The following is a 16,224-nucleotide window of genomic DNA, read 5'->3' on the forward strand; positions in this document are numbered from 1 at the left end:
GAGTTTGGGGTGGTTTATATATAGAATAACAGATACCCCGGAGTGAGTTACAGATTGGAATCTAATCAAGGGTTTCAGGGTGGTTCATATATAGAATAACAGATACCCGGGAGTGAGTTATGGACTAGAATCTAATCGAGGGGTTTGGGGTGGTTTATATATAGAATAACAGATACCTGGGAGTGAGTTACAGACCGGAAACTAATGGAGGGGTTTGTTGGGGTTTATATATAGAATAACAGATAAAAGGGAGTGTGTTAGGCTGGTATCTAATCAAGGGATTTCGGGGGGTTTATATGTAGAATAACAGATACCCGGGAGTGAACTACAGACTGGAATCTAATCGTGGGGTTTTTGTGTGGTTTATATATACAATTACCGATACCCTGGAATGAGTTACAGACTGGAATCTAATCGAGGCGTTTAGATGGTTTATATATAGAATAACAGATACCCGGGAGTGAGTTACGGACTGGAGTTTAATGGCGGGGTTCAGGGGGGTTTTATATATAGAATAACAGACACCCGGGAGTGAGTTACAGACTGGAATCTAATCGAAGCGTTTAGGTGGTTTATATATAGAATAACAGATACCCGGGAGTGAGTTACAGACTGGAATCTAATCGAGGGGCTCGAGTCGTTTATATATAGAATAACAGATACCTGGGAGTGAGTTACAGACTGGAATCTAATCGAGGGGTTCGGGGTGGTTTATATATAGAATAACAGATACCTGGGAGTGAGCTTACAGACTGGAATCTAATCGAGGGGTTTGTAGGTGTTTTTATACAGAATAACAGATACCCAGTAGTGAGTTTACAGACTGGATTCTAATCGAGGGGTTCGGGCTGGTTTATTTATACAATAACAGAAACCCAGGTTTGAGTTACAGACTGGAATCTAATCGAGAGGTTCGGGGTGGTTTATAGATAGAATAGCAGAAACCCGGGAGTGAGTTACAGACTGGAATCTAATCAAGGGTTTCAGGGTGGTTTATATATAGAATAACAGATACACGGGAGTGAGTTACAGATTGCAATCTAATCGAGGGGTTCGGGTTGGATTATATATAGAATAACAGATACCCGGGAGTGAGTTACAGACTGGAATCTAATCGAGGAGTTTGGAGTGGCTTATATAAAGAATAACAGATACCTGGGAGTGAGTTACAGATTGGAATCTAATCGAGGGGTTCGGGGTGGTTTATATATAGAATAACAGCTATCTCGGGAGTGAGTTACAGGCTGGAATCTAATCGAGGGGTTTGGGGTGGTTTATATATAGAATAACAGAAACCCGGGGGTGAGTTACAGACTGGAATCTAATCAAGGGTTTCAGGGTGGTTTATATATAGAATAACAGATACCCGGGAATGAGTTACAGACTGGAATCTAATCGAGGGGTTCGGGTTGGTTTATATATAGAATAACGGATACCCGGGAGTGAGCTACAGACTGAAATCTAATCGTGGGGTTTGGGGTGATTTATATATAGAATAACAGATACCCGGGAGTGAGTTACACACTGGAATCTAATCGTGGGGTTCGGGGTGATTTATATATAGAATAACAGATACTTGGGAGTGAATTACAGATTGGAATCTAATCGCGGGTTTCGGGGTGGTTTATATATTGAGTAACAGGTCCCCGGGAGTGAGTTACAGACTGGAATCTAATCGAGGGGTTCGGGGTTTTTTATATATAGAATAACAGATACTTGGGAGTGAATTACAGATTGGAATCTAATCGCGGGTTTCGGGGTGGTTTATATATTGAGTAACAGGTCCCCGGGAGTGAGTTACAGACTGGAATCTAATCGAGGGGTTTGGTGTGGTTTATATATAGAATAACAGATACCCAGGAGTGAGTTACAGGTTGGAATCTAATCAAGGGTTTTAGGGTGGTCCATATATAGAATAACAGAAACCCAGGAGTGAGTTACAGACTGGAATCTAATCGAGGGATTTGGAGTGGTTTATATATAGAATAACAGACACCCAGGAGTGAGTTACAGATTGGAATCTAATCGAGGGGTTCGGGGTGGTTTATATATAGAATAACAGTCACCCAGGAGTAAGTTACAGACTAGAATCTAATCAAGGGTTTCAGGGTGGTTTATATATAGAATAACAGATACCCGGGAGTGAGTTACAGACTGGAATCTAATCGAGGGGTTCGGGTTGGTTTATATATAGAATAACAGATACCCGGGAGTGAGCTATAGACCGAAATATAATCGTGGGGTTTGGGGCGATTTATATATAGAATAACAGATACCCGGGAGTGAGTTACACACTGGAATCTAATCGTGAAGTTCGGGGTGATTTATATATAGAATAACAGATATTTGGGAGTGAGTTACAGATTGGAATCTAATCGCGGGGTTCGGGGTGGTTTATATATTGAGTAACAGGTCCCCGGGAGTGAGTTACAGACTAGAATCTAATCAAGGGTTTCAGGGTGGTTTATATATAGAATAACAGATACCCGGGAGTGAGTTACAGACTGGAATCTAATCGAGGGGTTCGGGGTGGTTTATATATTGAATAACAGATATACAGGAGTGAGTTACAGACTGGAATCTAATTGATGGGTTCAGGGGGTTTACATATAGAATAACAGATACCCAGGAGTGAGTTACAGACTGGAATCTTAATTGAGGGGTTTGGGGCGGTTTATATATAGAATAACAGATACCCGGGAGTGAGTTACAGGCTGAAATCTAATCGAGGGGTTCGGTGTGGTTTATATATAGAATAACAGAAACCCGGGAGTGAGTTACAGACTGGAATCTAATCGAGGGGTTCGGGTTGGTTTATATATAGAATAACAGATACCCAGGAGTGAGTTACAGACTGAAATCTAATCGAGGGGTTCGGGGTGGTTTATATATAAAATAACAGATACCCGGGAGTGAGTTACAGACTGGAATCTAATCGGGGGATTCGGGTTGGATTATATGTAGAATAACAGATACCCAGTAGTGAGTTACAGACTGAAATCTAATCGAGGGGTTCGGGGTGATTTATATATAAAATAACAGATACTTGGGAGTGAGTTACAGATTGAAATCTAATCGCGGGGTTCGGGTTGGTTTATATATTGAGTAACAGGTCCCCGGGAGTGAGTTACAGACTGGAATCTAATTGAGGGGTTTGGGGTGGTTTATATATAGAATAACAGATACCCAGGAGTGAGTTACAAGATTGGAATCTAATCAAGGGTTTTAGGGTGGTCCATATATAGAATAACAGAAACCCGGGAGTGAGTTACAGACTGGAATCTAATCAAGGGTTTCAGGGTGTTTCGTATATAGAATAACAGATACCCGGGAGTGAGTTATGGACTAGAATCTAATCGAGGGGTTCGGGTTGGTTTATATATAGAATAACAGATACCTGGGAGTGTGTTACAGACTGGAATCTAATCGAGGGATTTGGACTGGTTTATATATAGAATAACAGATACCCAGGAGTGAGTTACAGACTGGAATCTAATTGAGGGGTTCGGGGTGGTTCATATATATATATATATATATATATATAGAATAACAGATACCCGGGAGTGAGTTACAGACTGGAATCTAATCGGGGGATTCGGGTTGGTTTATATATAAAATAACAGAAACCTGGCAGTGAGTTACAGACTAGAATCTGATCAAGTGGTTCAGGGTGGTTTATATATCGAATAACAGAAACCCGGAAATGAGTTACAGATTGGAATCTAATCCAATCGTTCACTTGTTTATATATAAACTAAATTGTATGATTTCAAAGTGGGTACAGGAACAGCAACATATGGAGGTACATGTAGAGAAATCTTTGACGGTGACAGGGCACAATGAGGAGGCTGTTTCTATTGAAAGAACAATATGGAATTGTTACTTTTATTTAAGTGGTTGTTCTCAGAGCAGAGGTTTAAGTGGACATTTAATCAGGGTATGGGCTTCACAGGCTAGGCCAGCATTTGTTGTCCATCCCACTTGCCCTGTTTAGAGGGCATTTAAGATTCAGAGAGCAGTTAAGAAACAACCACATTGTTGTGGATCTGGAGTCACATAGAGGCCAGACCAGGTAAGGATAGCCGATAGGTTTTTACCGAAATCCACAAGACTAGCTTTCAATTCCAGATTTTGCTTATTGAATTTAAATTCCACTAGCTGCCATAATGGGACTTGAGCCCACATCCCCAGCGCATTAGGCAGGGCCTCTGGATTACGAGGCCAATAATATTACCACCACACCACTGGCTCCTCTAGAGAAGGTGGTGTAGGTACACATATACTGCTGTTCGGGAGGGAGTTCCAGGATTTTGATCCAGCAACAGTGCAGGAACAGCCGATATATTTGCAAGTCAGGATGGTGAGTGGCTTGGAGGGGAACTTCCAGGTGGTGGTGTTCCCATGTGTCTGCTGCCCTTGTCCTTCTAGATGGTAAAGGTTGTGGGTTTGGAAGGTGCTGTCTAAGGAGCCTTGGTGAGTTCCTGCAGTGCATCTTGTAGATGGTACACACACTGCTGCCACTGTGCGTCGGTGTTGGAGGGAGTGAATGTTTGTGGATGGGGTGCCAATCAAGCGGGGCTGCTTTGCCCTGGATGGTGTTGAGCTTGAGTGTTGCTGGAGCTGCACTCATCCAGACAAGTGGAGAGTATTCCATCACACTCCTGACTTGTGCCTTGTAGATGGTGAACAGGCTTTGGAGAGTCAGGAGGTGAGTTACTCGCCACAGAATTCCCTGCCTCTGACCTGCTCTTGGAGCTAGGTTCTTGGGCTAGCCACTCATCATCCTGACTTGGAAATATATAGGCCGTTCCTTCACTGTTGCTGGGTTAAAATTCTCAAACTCCCTGGCAGCACTGTGGGTGTACCTACACCACCTTTCCTAGAGGAGCCAGTGGCATAGTGGTAACCCCAGGATGTTGATAGTCAGGGATTTGGTGATGGTGATACCATTGAATGTCAAGGGGAGATAGTTAGGGTGGAATCTTCCACTCCCGCCACTGGTGGGAATTGTAACAGGCAGGGGAACAAGATTTGGTGGGAGGCCAAAAATCAGTTTCCCAACGGTGGGAAATTAGTTTGGAATCTTGTCCTCCGATTTTCATGGAGGCTTAAAGGCGGGTTGGGTGTCCCGCGGAGCTATGTCTGGAACCCCATTTGCATCTCATGAACGCTCATTAAAAGGCCAACACACTAGAGTCTTGTTCCCCCTCCAAATTAAGCACCCCCGCTGCGGGAATTTCAAATGTTCACGTTCATGACTGTACACAGGTGGCATGCACCTGGCGATGTAGACTACTTCCTCGCCTTTGAGATCAGTCGATGCCACTGCGAGATATCAGCTGCCCAACAGGTGAGGGCAGAGGCTGAGATTGGACTTGTGGGGCAGTCAAAAAGCAGAGTGGAAGAGTGAATGGCTGTCTGGTTGCCAGTTAAATATGGCACCCTGATGTTGGAGCTTATGAAGTGACAATGGGGTGAGCCACTTCCTGCCCGCCCCACCATAAGATTCATCGTTCTCCTCGTGGATGTATAATGAAGGAGCTGAACAGTGCAAAGATCTCACACGTTCAGCTGCCCCATCCTCCAGCGGAAGCCACTTTGACTTCTGCTCCCACCACCAGACTTAGTCTCCAGAGCGGAAAGTTCCATCCTTAGATTCTGGGTAGGTCAGGCAGCATCCATGGCGAGAAACAGAGTTAACATTTCAGGTCGATGACCTTTCTTCAGAACTGGAGAAAGATAGAAATGTGAGAGTTCTTCACCTGCTGCTTCCTGTCAGGACTGCATCCTGTTCTCCGGGTTTCCCCATCTCCTCTGTTATGATGGAACCTTCCACACCAGCACTTTCCACATGTCCTTCTTTTTCCTCAGCTGAAGATTCCCACCCAGCGTGGTCGACAGGGCCCTCCAATGTGTGCAATCCGTTTCACGCACCTGTGCCCTCACCCACCCCCCCCCTCCCTCCCAGAACCACGATAGGGTTTCCCTTGTCCTTGCCTTCTACCTCACCAACTTCTGTATTCAACAAATGATTCTCTGCAGTTTCCATAACCTCCAGCATGATTCAACCACCAAACCCATCTTCCCCTGCCCTCCCTCTCAGCATTCCGTAGGGACTGTTCCCTCCATGGCACCCTAGTCCAGTCTTCAGTCATCCCTGATCCCTGATTCCCTTCCCTACGGCACCTTTCTGTCCAAGCACAGGAGATGCAACACCTGCCCTTTTACCTCTTCCCTTCTCATTGTCCAAGACCCCTGACGCTCTTTCCAAGTGAAACAGCAATTTACTTGTACTTTCAATTTCGTGCGCCGCATTCGCTGCTCACAATGTGGTCTCCTCTGCAGGGGGGGATCTAACCCAGGCTGGGTAAGCACTTTGCGGAACACCTCCGTTCAGTCCGCAAGAATGAGCCCGAGCTCTCGGTTTCTTGTCATTGGAATTCTCCACCACGGGTCCCACTCTGACCTTTCTGTCCATGGCCTGCTACAGTGTTCCAGTGAGGATCAATACCAGCTCGAGGAACAGCATCTTCTTTTCCAAGTTGGCACTCTACAGCCTTCTGGACTCGATATTGAGTTCAACAGCTTTAGATCATAACCTCCGGCTCCATCTTGTTTCAATGTGTATTTTTCTTCCTTTTTATTTGTTTCCTGGGTTGGTCTTGTCTCGTTTCTGTATTTATCCCCTTCATGTTGCATTCAGATTGTTGCCATTCACACCTCATTTGGACACAACTTTGTTTCGTTAGTAAATCCATTCCCACTCTCTTTGGCTGTTTCATGAGAAGATCTCGTGTCTTTTAATACCCTCCCTGCCCTCCACCCCATCACAGGACTTCTTTCTTCTTCCTGCCTTTTACTGGCTTAAAAACTCTCTCATTTCTTTCTATCTTCAGTTCTGATGGAAGGTCATTGACTGGAAACATTAACTCTGTTTCTCTCCTCATTTCCAGCACCTTTTGTTTTTATTTCAGATTTCCCGCATCTGCAGTACTTTATCTTTGGTTAGATTGTCTCTTTTGGAGATAGCAGAATTGTTACAGAGCAGAGGGAGGCCATTTGGCCCATCATGTCTGCACCAGCTCTCTGAATGAGCAACGCACTCAATATCTTTCTCCCGCCTTCTCCACACATTTCTATAAAAAAACAAAGTTGGGCATTTTGACCTTATGCTAAGCGTAATAACAAGCAGGTAATTAAATGGAGACGTCTGCAAGAATTTTAATGGCCAGGTTACAATTTCATGATGCTTAAAGGGGACCCTGCATTACACTTGTTATTTCTTAGACAGGGAGCAACAGAAACCAAAACAAGGGCTAACACTAAGGACAAAAGACCTTGAATTGATAGTTGGGAAGTGCAGAAGTCAGTATCTGCAACGGAGAGAGGAATTTGGAGCAGGATCCGAGATGCGCTGAGTTCCTACTTTAAAACTTGCCACTTTGTAAGCTATGGCAGGTTACAGGGCAGCGATGTGTGCATCATGAGTACACAGCTGGACTGACATGAAGGAGGAGGTGATGGTGGGCCTTCTATTGGAACTGCTGCAGTCCTTGCTGATAGTATTAGGTGGGGAATTCCTGGATTTTGACCGAGTGATGATGAAGGATCTTATGGTATACGTCCAATTCAAGGTGGTGTGGCTTGAAGGGGAACTTGACATTCTTTTGTCCTTCTGGGATGGGGAGGGAATTGTTGTCCAAGTAACCTTGTGCTGTTGCAGTTTATACATATTCCAGCCACATTGTGCTGGTATTAGAGTGGGTGGACAGTAAACTTGGTGTCAGGACTGCTCTATCTTTGATGATATCAAACTCTGTGAGGTCATTGCCAGGAACTTGTGTGACACGAATGTTACTTGCCAGTTATCAGCCCAAGCCTGAATGATGTCCAGGGCTTGCTGGGTATGGGTACTACTGCTTCATGATCAAGTAGATAAAGAGAATCTTTCTCCATGGGCAGAGAGTCGGTAACCGGAAAACTTATATTTAAAATGCTTGGCAAAAGAATCAAAGGTGAGATAAGGACGTTCATTTTACAGGGTGAATTTTGTGGTGTGGAATGCACTGCCTGAAAGGTGGTGTTTCTGACCCTCCCTCACGCTCTCTGCCCCTTTTTCCCAGTCTCTGTCTCACCTTCCCCACTCCCCCTGACCCACCCCATCTCCCTCCTGACCCACCCCGTCTCCCTCCTGACCCACACCGTCCCCCTCCTGACCCACCCCGTCCCCCTCCTGACCCACCCCGTCCCCCTCCTGACCCACCCCGCCCTCCCCCTGACCCACCCCGTCCCCCTCCTGACCCACCCCGCCCTCCCCCTGACCCACCCCGTCCCCCTCCTGACCCACCCTGTCCCCTTCCTGACCCACCCCGTCCCCCTCCTCCTGACCCACCCCTTCCCCCTCCCCCTGACCCACCCCTTCCCCCTCCCCCTGACCCACCCCGTCCCCCTCCCCCTGACCCACCCCGTCCCCCTCCCCCTGACCCACCCCGTCCCCCTCCCCCTGACCCACCCCGTCCCCCTCCCCCTGACCCACCCCGTCCCCCTCCCCCTGACCCACCCCGTCCCCCTCCCCCTGACCCACCCCGTCCCCCTCCCCCTGACCCACCCCGTCCCCCTCCCCCTGACCCACCCCGTCCCCCTCCCCCTGACCCACCCCGTCCCCCTCCCCCTGACCCACCCCGTCCCCCTCCCCCTGACCCACCCCGTCCCCCTCCCCCTGACCCACCCCGTCCCCCTCCCCCTGACCCACCCCGTCCCCCTCCCCCTGACCCACCCCGTCCCCCTCCCCCTGACCCACCCCGTCCCCCTCCCCCTGACCCACCCCGTCCCCCTCCCCCTGACCCACCCCGTCCCCCTCCCCCTGACCCACCCCGTCCCCCTCCCCCTGACCCACCCCGTCCCCCTCCCCCTGACCCACCCCGTCCCCCTCCCCCTGACCCACCCCGTCCCCCTCCCCCTGACCCACCCCGTCCCCCTCCCCCTGACCCACCCCGTCCCCCTCCCCCTGACCCACCCCGTCCCCCTCCCCCTGACCCACCCCGTCCCCCTCCCCCTGACCCACCCCGTCCCCCTCCCCCTGACCCACCCCGTCCCCCTCCCCCTGACCCACCCCGTCCCCCTCCCCCTGACCCACCCCGTCCCCCTCCCCCTGACCCACCCCGTCCCCCTCCCCCTGACCCACCCCGTCCCCCTCCCCCGACCCACCCCGTCCCCCTCCCCCGACCCACCCCGTCCCCCTCCCCCGACCCACCCCGTCCCCCTCCCCCGACCCACCCCGTCCCCCTCCCCCTGACCCACCCCGTCCCCCTCCCCCTGACCCACCCCGTCCCCCTCCCCCTGACCCACCCCGTCCCCCTCCCCCTGACCCACCCCGTCCCCCTCCCCCTGACCCACCCCGTCCCCCTCCCCCTGACCCACCCCGTCCCCCTCCCCCTGACCCACCCCGTCCCCCTCCCCCTGACCCACCCCGTCCCCCTCCCCCTGACCCACCCCGTCCCCCTCCCCCTGACCCACCCCGTCCCCCTCCCCCTGACCCACCCCGTCCCCCTCCCCCTGACCCACCCCGTCCCCCTCCCCCTGACCCACCCCGTCCCCCTCCCCCTCCCCCTCCCTCGCCCCCTCCCCCTCCCTCGGCCCCTCCCCCTCCCTCGGCCCCTCCCCCTCCCTCGGCCCCTCCCCCTCCCTCGGCCCCTCCCCCTCCCTCGGCCCCTCCCCCTCCCTCGGCCCCTCCCCCTCCCTCGGCCCCTCCCCCTCCCTCGGCCCCTCCCCCTCCCTCGGCCCCTCCCCCTCCCTCGGCCCCTCCCCCTCCCTCGGCCCCTCCCCCTCCCTCGGCCCCTCCCTCGGCCCCTCGGCCCCTCCCTCGGCCCCTCCCCCTCCCTCGGCCCCTCCCCCTCCCTCGGCCCCTCCCCTCCCTCGGCCCCTCCCCCTCCCTCGGCCCCTCCCCCTCCCTCGGCCCCTCCCCCTCCCTCGGCCCCTCCCTCCCCCTCCCTCGGCCCCTCCCCCTCCCTCGGCCCCTCCCCCTCCCTCGGCCCCTCCCCCTCCCTCGGCCCCTCCCTCGGCCCCTCCCCATCCCTCGGCCCCTCCCCGTCCCTCGGCCCCTCCCCGTCCCTCGGCCCTTCCCCGTCCCTCGGCCTTTCCCAGTCCCTCGGCCTTTCCCAGTCCCTCCCCCTCTCCCACTGCACCTCAGCCTCTCCCACTGTCGCCGTCTCTCCCCCTGACCCTACCCACACTGTCCTCCCCCATCCCCCCACCCCTCCCCCAGTTCCCTGCTCCCTCTCCCGGTTCCCCCCCCCTCCTCTCTCGGTCTCTGCCATCTCTCTGCCCCTCTCTTTCTCCCCATCTCTCTCTCTGCCCCCTTCTCTCTGCCTCATCTCTGTACCTGTCTCTGCTCCCCCCGTCTCCCTCGCCGTCTCCGCCCCCGTCTCCCTCGCCGTCTCCGCCCTCGTCTCCCTCGCCGTCTCCGCCCCCCGTCTCCCTCGCCGTCTCCGCCCCCCGTCTCCCTCGCCGTCCCCGCCCCCGTCTCCCTCGCTGTGATTAAAAAGGCAAATGGGATCCTGGGCTTTAAAATAGAGTCATAGAGCACAAAAGCAAGGAAGTGAAGACGAACTTTTCTAAAACACTGGTTCAGTCTTCACTGGAGTTTTGTTTCCAATTCTGGGCCCTTTCCTTTAGGCAGAAGGTGAAGGTTTTAGAGAGTGGAAAAGTTTTACGAGAATCTTTCAGTTACATGGATAGATTGGCGAAGCTGGGGTTATCCTCGGAGAAGGTTGGGAGGAGATTTGATAGAGGCGTTCAAAACGATGAAGGGTCTGGACAGAGCAGATAGAGAGAAACTGTCTCTGTTGGCAGAAGGGCTGAGAATGAGATGAGACCAATTTAAGGCAAATGGCAAAAGAGCCTACAGTGAAATGAAGCTTTTTAATGCAGCGAGTGGTTAGGGTCTGGGATGCACTGTCTGAGAGTGTGGTGGAGGAAACTCAATTGTGGCTTTCAAAAGGGAATTGGATAAACACCTAAAGAGAGAAAATGTGTCTGGCCACAGGGCAAGGCCAGGGGCAGAGGGGGGTGGGTCTGAGTTGCTCTTGCAGGAAATCAGCACCGATGTGAAAGGCTGAATGTAACTATTCAATGATTCTCTCTCCCTGACTCTGTCCCCCAGTGTGGGACTGAGATCACAGTATGGTGAAGGCAGTCACCTTGGTCTACCATCCAGCTCATGAGAACAAGCTAGTAGAAATTCCAGAAGTTCTGGATAGCTACCAGCACATTGTCCCTAACTCACCCATTGACTGCTTGTCTAGTGCAGTGAACTTGTTAACTATCTAAAGAGTCTAATCTTTAGACATGACAGATGTTTGTGAATCGTTCCACCCCTCACTTTTCCAGAGTGTCATTCACTCTGGTGTGATGGAGCTGTTCACAGGGACCTGTATGAGAGTATGATGGACTACTCAATGTGAACCCTTACCTGACATGGCTCAGCAACTCCTGCCTCGTTTAGCTAAACGGTTCTGCAGACAAACTCTTCGAACCCTGTACTGCTTTCACTGTGCACCAATGAGACTGACTGACTGCTTTTTCTCTTTCAGGCTTTGCCGAACCAGCGATTGAGTGCTCCTGGCTGTGGGCATGATTGGGTATATCACAAAGCCACCATCCTGCTCTACTTCCTAATCTCCTGCCTGCAGATATCTCCCTTTCCCCATCTGAACACCACTCGTGCTGTCTGCACTTGATTCCCACGCCATCTCCCCGCTCAATTCCCATGAGCACACCCCGCTTGCTCTTTCCAGCAGAACTCTCCACTCGCTCTCCCTGCTCAGTCCCTGTCTGATTTCTGCTGCGACTCTCCGTCTGGAGCCTGTGTGCTCTGGGACTACACCTCTGGGTTCCACTCCTGGATGTGATAGATTGCCAATCTCCCCTGACAATCTCCGCCCAGCCCCTGAGCCAGGACGCCATGGACGACAACTTCAAAGACCGGACGGCCTTCATCAGAGGAGCTAAGGACATCGCCAAGGAGGTGAAGCGGCAGGCGGCCAAGAAGGTAGCCAAAGGTACAGACCGGATCCAGGACGAGTACAGCCGGCGATCCTACACACGATTCCAGGAGGACGACGATGATGATGACTTCCAGCCACAACATAGCTACTCACGTGGAAATGACGAAGAGGGAGGCTCAAGCGATGCCACTGAGGGCCATGACGAGGAGGATGAGATATATGAGGGGGAATATCAGGGCATCCCCCATGCTAACAAGATGGTGGACGACCATATGGCAAGCACGCAGCCCATGGTGGATGAGTTCAGGGACTACGAGGAGATGGAAGATGATTGGGAGAAAGAGAAAGAGCAGCTTGCTCAGCAGTATGAGCTCATCCTGCAGGAGTGTGGGCACGGCCGCTTCCAGTGGACACTCTATTTTGTCCTGGGCCTGGCTCTCATGGCAGACGGGGTCGAGGTCTTTGTGGTTGGGTTTGTACTGCCCAGTGCTGAGAAGGACATGTGTTTATCTGACTCCAACAAGGGCATGCTCGGTAAGTGTTGGGAACATTCAACGCACAAACCATTAAATAATAACTGGGGCCTAAGGATTCACGGCTGCATACTGCCCCAGGCCCTGTCCCACTCTGTCTTGCTGCCCCAGGCCCTGTCCCGCTCTGTCTTGCTGCCCCAGGCCCTGTCCCGCTCTGTCTTGCTGCCCCAGGCCCTGTCCCGCTCTGTGTTGCTGCCCCAGGCCCTGTCCCGCTCTGCCTGCAGCCCCAGGCCCTGTCCCGCTCTGTGTTGCTGCCCCAGGCCCTGTCCCGCTCTGTGTTGCTGCCCCAGGCCCTGTCCCGCTCTGCCTGCAGCTCCAGGCCCTGTCCCGCTCTGCCTGCAGCCCCAGGCCCTGTTCCGCTCTGTGTTGCTGCCCCAGGCCCTGTCCCGCTCTGTGTAGCTGCCCCAGGCCCTGCCCCGCTCTGCATTGCTGCCCCAGGCCCTGTCCCGCTCTGCATACTGCCCCAGGCCCTGCCCCGCTCTGCATACTGCCCCAGGCCCTGTCCCGCTCTGTGTAGCTGCCCCAGGCCCTGTCCCGTTCTGCATACTGCCCCAGGCCCTGTCCCGCTCTGTGTTGCTGCCCCAGGCCCTGTCCCGTTCTGCATACTGCCCCAGGCCCTGTCCCGCTCTGTGTTGCTGCCCCAGGCCCTGTCCCGGTCTGTGTTGCTGCCCCAGGCCCTGTCCCGTTCTGTGTACTGCCCCAGGCCCTGTGTGTCCCGCTCTGTGTTGCTACCCCAGGCCCTGTGTGCCCCGCTCTGCATTCGTGCTACCCCAGGCCCTGTCCTGTCCCGCTCTGCGTTGCTACCCCAGGCCCTGTCCTGTCCCGCTCTGCGTTGGTACCCCAGGCCCTGTCCTGTCCCGCTCTGCGTTGCTACCCCAGGCCCTGTGTGTCCCACTCTGCGTGCTAGCCCAGGCCCTGTGTGTCCCGCTCTGCGTTGCTACCCCAGGCCCTGTGTGTCCCACTCTGCGTTGCTACCCCAGGCCCTGTGTGTCCCGCTCTGCATTCATGCTACCCCAGGTCCTGTGTGTCCCGCTCTGTGTCTACTGGTGCTAGGCCCCCTCCTTGTCTATTATTTTCACTGCTCCCTCAGGCATTATTTTAAAATGATTCCCTTTCACAAAGACACAGGAGTCCAAACTGAGCTTCTAGTTATTCTGGGTGGGTGTAATTGTAGAGGGAAATGGCACTGCAGCACTGATTGAGGCTATGCAGATTCTCAAGGTGTTTTAGAGGTTGTTGGTGTTGCAGATTGCAAACAGCTGTATTACATCTCACAAAGACAGAGTGACCCACTCTTCAGGGAACTACAATAATAGGGGACACACCAAATCAGAGCAATCCAATGGCACCCACACATAGTTCAGCCTCCCATTGATCAGTGATTAGATGCTCGTCTCGGGGTCAAATATGATGTAATGTTTCAAATAGTCTGGTTCAGCCTCACTTGCCTGGGAGAGGGATGGAGGTGGGGGTTAGACAGCAAAGTTTGTGCTGGTGACCAAAGACAATGGTTTCAGTCTTTCCAATATTTAATTGAAGGAAGACTCTCTCCATCCAGTAGAGGAACCAAAGCCAGGGCTTCTTGCATGACAAGGGGAAAAAGAATATGATGAAACAAAAAAAGAGATTGTATGATGCATATCAGGTGAATTCTTCAAATGAGAGCCAGGCCAAATACAATAAGTTAATAGAGGAAGTGAAGAGGAAAATAAGATGGGCAAGGAGAGAATTTGACAACAGAATAGCAGTTCAAATAAAAGGGAACCCAAAAATCTTCTAGTGCGATGTAAGCAGATGAGGTGGGTCCTATTCAGGACAAAGAGGGTGACATATGCTTAGAGCCACAGGACAAGGCTGGAATACTAAATGAGCACTTTGTATCAGTGCTTATTAAGGAAGATAGAAACAGAGATGGCAGAGGTAATGGATAGGGTGAAAATTGATAGGGAGGAGGTACTGGAAAGGCTGGTTATGTTTTGAGTGGATAAGTCACCTGGTCCGGATGGCTTGCATCCCAGTTGCTAAAGGAAATGGGGGTGAAGATAACAAAAGGGCTTGTCATAATCTTCCAATCTTCCCTCGGGTCAGTGCTGGCACCACAGCCTTTTTAGATTTTTAAAAATCATTTATGGGATGTGGGCATCGCTGGCCAGGCCGGCATTTATTGCCCATCCCTAAGTGCCCATTTATATACTTAAATGTCTTAGATATTGGAATACAGAGTAAAATTTCAAAATTTGCCAATGATACCAAACTTGAAGGTATGGCAGTGAGGATGGATCTATTTGACTGCAACAGGACATGGATGGGAGTAGCAGTGTTTATTAATTATAAATTAATTAACACATAATAAAGATGGCAGTGCAGGCAATGTGTTGTGACTGCAGAATATGGGAGCTCCTGGTCACCTGTGTGATCCAGGGCAAATACATTTGCTGTAAGTGTCTGTGGCTTGAAGAGATTTGGCTCAGAGTCATTGAGCAGGAGGCCGAGCTGCAGACAATGTGAGGCATCAGGGAGGGAGAAAGTTACCTGGATACTTTGTACCAGGAGGCAATCACACTCCTTAAGATAGGGTCTTCTGATTTGGTCAGTGGTCAGGAATAGGAGGGTGTTGTAAAGGGTTAAGGTTTATGTTAATTAGATAATGATGTTAATGATGATGTGAGCATGACATCAGATCAGATGACCAAGGGACTCTGAAGGAGCAGGTCACAGAACAGGCTGTGTGAAGAGAGTAATATTTCTTACCATGCGGCCTTGGTTGTAAATAGTTGTAAATAAGTAGTTTAAGAAAAATTTAATACAGCCCATGTCCAAGTCACATAGTGTAAGAGGAACCTCATTCAGCTTGAAACCAACACAGAGCATAGGACAATGACCTAATCCAGGTGTGACAGTGAGTGAGGCAGCATCGGGGACCCAGAAGGTGGAGCAGCCTCAGCCATTGCAATTGTCCAACAGTTTTGAGTTTCTCAATGGGTTAATCCTTTATGGATTAAAACAGTGGCTGCAGCGTAGATAAGCAAACTGACCATGGCGCCATGGTAGGAACATAGGACTTAGGAGCAGCAGCAGTAGGCCATTCGGCCCTTCAAGCCTGCCCTGCCATTCAATAAGACCATGGCTGATCTGGTTGAGGTCTCAACTCCGCTTTGCCATCTGATCCCCATAACTCTTGTCTATCATAATGGTAAAGGAAGTAATTTGAGTGAGGGGAGGGGATAGTTAATAGGAATGTAGTGGTAGTCGGGGACAGTATAGTCATAGGGTTAGACACCATTTTCTGCAGCCAAGAGCAGGAGTCCAGGTGGCTGTGTTGCCAGGGTTCAGGACATCTGCTCTGGGCTGGAGAGAAACTTACAGTGGGAGGAGAAGAAGGATTCAGTGGTCGCGGTCCACGTACGTACCAATGAGATAGGTAGAACTAGGAACGAGGTTCTGCTTAGAGAGTATGTGCAGCTAGGGGGCTAAATTAAAAAGCAGAACCTCAAAGTAATGATCTCTGGATTACTACCTCAGCCATGAGAAAATTGGCATACGATAAATCAGATTAGAAAGTTACATGCGTGGCTTAAAGATTGGTATGGGATAGATGAGTTTCAATTCATAGGGCACTGGCACCAGCACTGGGGAAAGTGGGACCCGTACAATCTTCACCTGAACCATGCTGGGACACATGTCTG

At 51.5% G+C, this 16,224-nt stretch overlaps 1 protein-coding gene across 1 annotated transcript in view; it reads left to right on the forward strand.

The window, feature by feature from the left end:
- Positions 1-16,224, forward strand: part of sv2a (synaptic vesicle glycoprotein 2A) — a 56,049-nt gene that overhangs the window by 12,262 nt on the left and 27,563 nt on the right. Inside the window, exon 2 of the mRNA XM_078534079.1 lies at positions 11,592-12,539. Within this exon, the coding sequence (XP_078390205.1) occupies positions 11,963-12,539 (577 nt within the window). The 5' untranslated portion in view covers positions 11,592-11,962. The remainder of the gene's footprint in view (positions 1-11,591; positions 12,540-16,224) is intronic.

Source organism: Cetorhinus maximus, chromosome 36 (assembly GCF_964194155.1).
Source record: "Cetorhinus maximus chromosome 36, sCetMax3.hap1.1, whole genome shotgun sequence".
NCBI lineage: Eukaryota > Metazoa > Chordata > Chondrichthyes > Lamniformes > Cetorhinidae > Cetorhinus > Cetorhinus maximus.